The following is a 365-nucleotide window of genomic DNA, read 5'->3' as shown; positions in this document are numbered from 1 at the left end:
ATGGCGTCCAGGTCCGGGTCCCCGATCTGCTTGCACACCTCCAGGTCATCGTAGCCGTTATCCACGAAGGACTCCGCGTACTGCGGGAGCTGAAGCGCTTTCAGCCACTCGTAAACTATGTTGGTGCACATGATGGGACGAGACCCCCGCCGGCACACACCGTCCCGGCGCCCGCGCGGCACGGGCGGACCAGTTCTTGGAACTTTTAATCCTCTCCTCCAAGGGGAGAGGGAGATGGCTGTAAAGTTTTCCTTTTAAAAGGAAGAATCGGGCCGGAGACAGAAAGCCATCAGAAGAATCCTGAGGACCCTGAAGCGTACACGCGGCAAAGTGAATTCCCCAAGCAGCCTGAAGCGCGCAGGCAC

The 365-nt window shown here is 58.6% G+C and overlaps 1 protein-coding gene across 1 annotated transcript in view; it reads right to left on the bottom strand.

Moving 5' to 3' along the window:
* The window catches only part of SAMD5 (sterile alpha motif domain containing 5), a 41,012-nt gene extending 40,653 nt beyond the window's left edge, over positions 1–359 (bottom strand). Inside the window, exon 1 of the mRNA XM_005883810.2 lies at positions 6–359. Within this exon, the coding sequence (XP_005883872.1) occupies positions 6–131 (126 nt within the window). The 5' untranslated portion in view covers positions 132–359. The remainder of the gene's footprint in view (positions 1–5) is intronic.
* Positions 360–365: the final 6 nt, after the last annotated feature.

This window comes from Myotis brandtii, unplaced genomic scaffold (genome assembly GCF_000412655.1).
Source record: "Myotis brandtii unplaced genomic scaffold, ASM41265v1 scaffold8, whole genome shotgun sequence".
In the NCBI taxonomy this organism is placed as follows: Eukaryota; Metazoa; Chordata; class Mammalia; order Chiroptera; family Vespertilionidae; genus Myotis; species Myotis brandtii.
The sequence above is the reverse complement of the archived record's forward strand: the minus strand, read 5'-3'. Positions and strand labels throughout refer to the sequence as shown.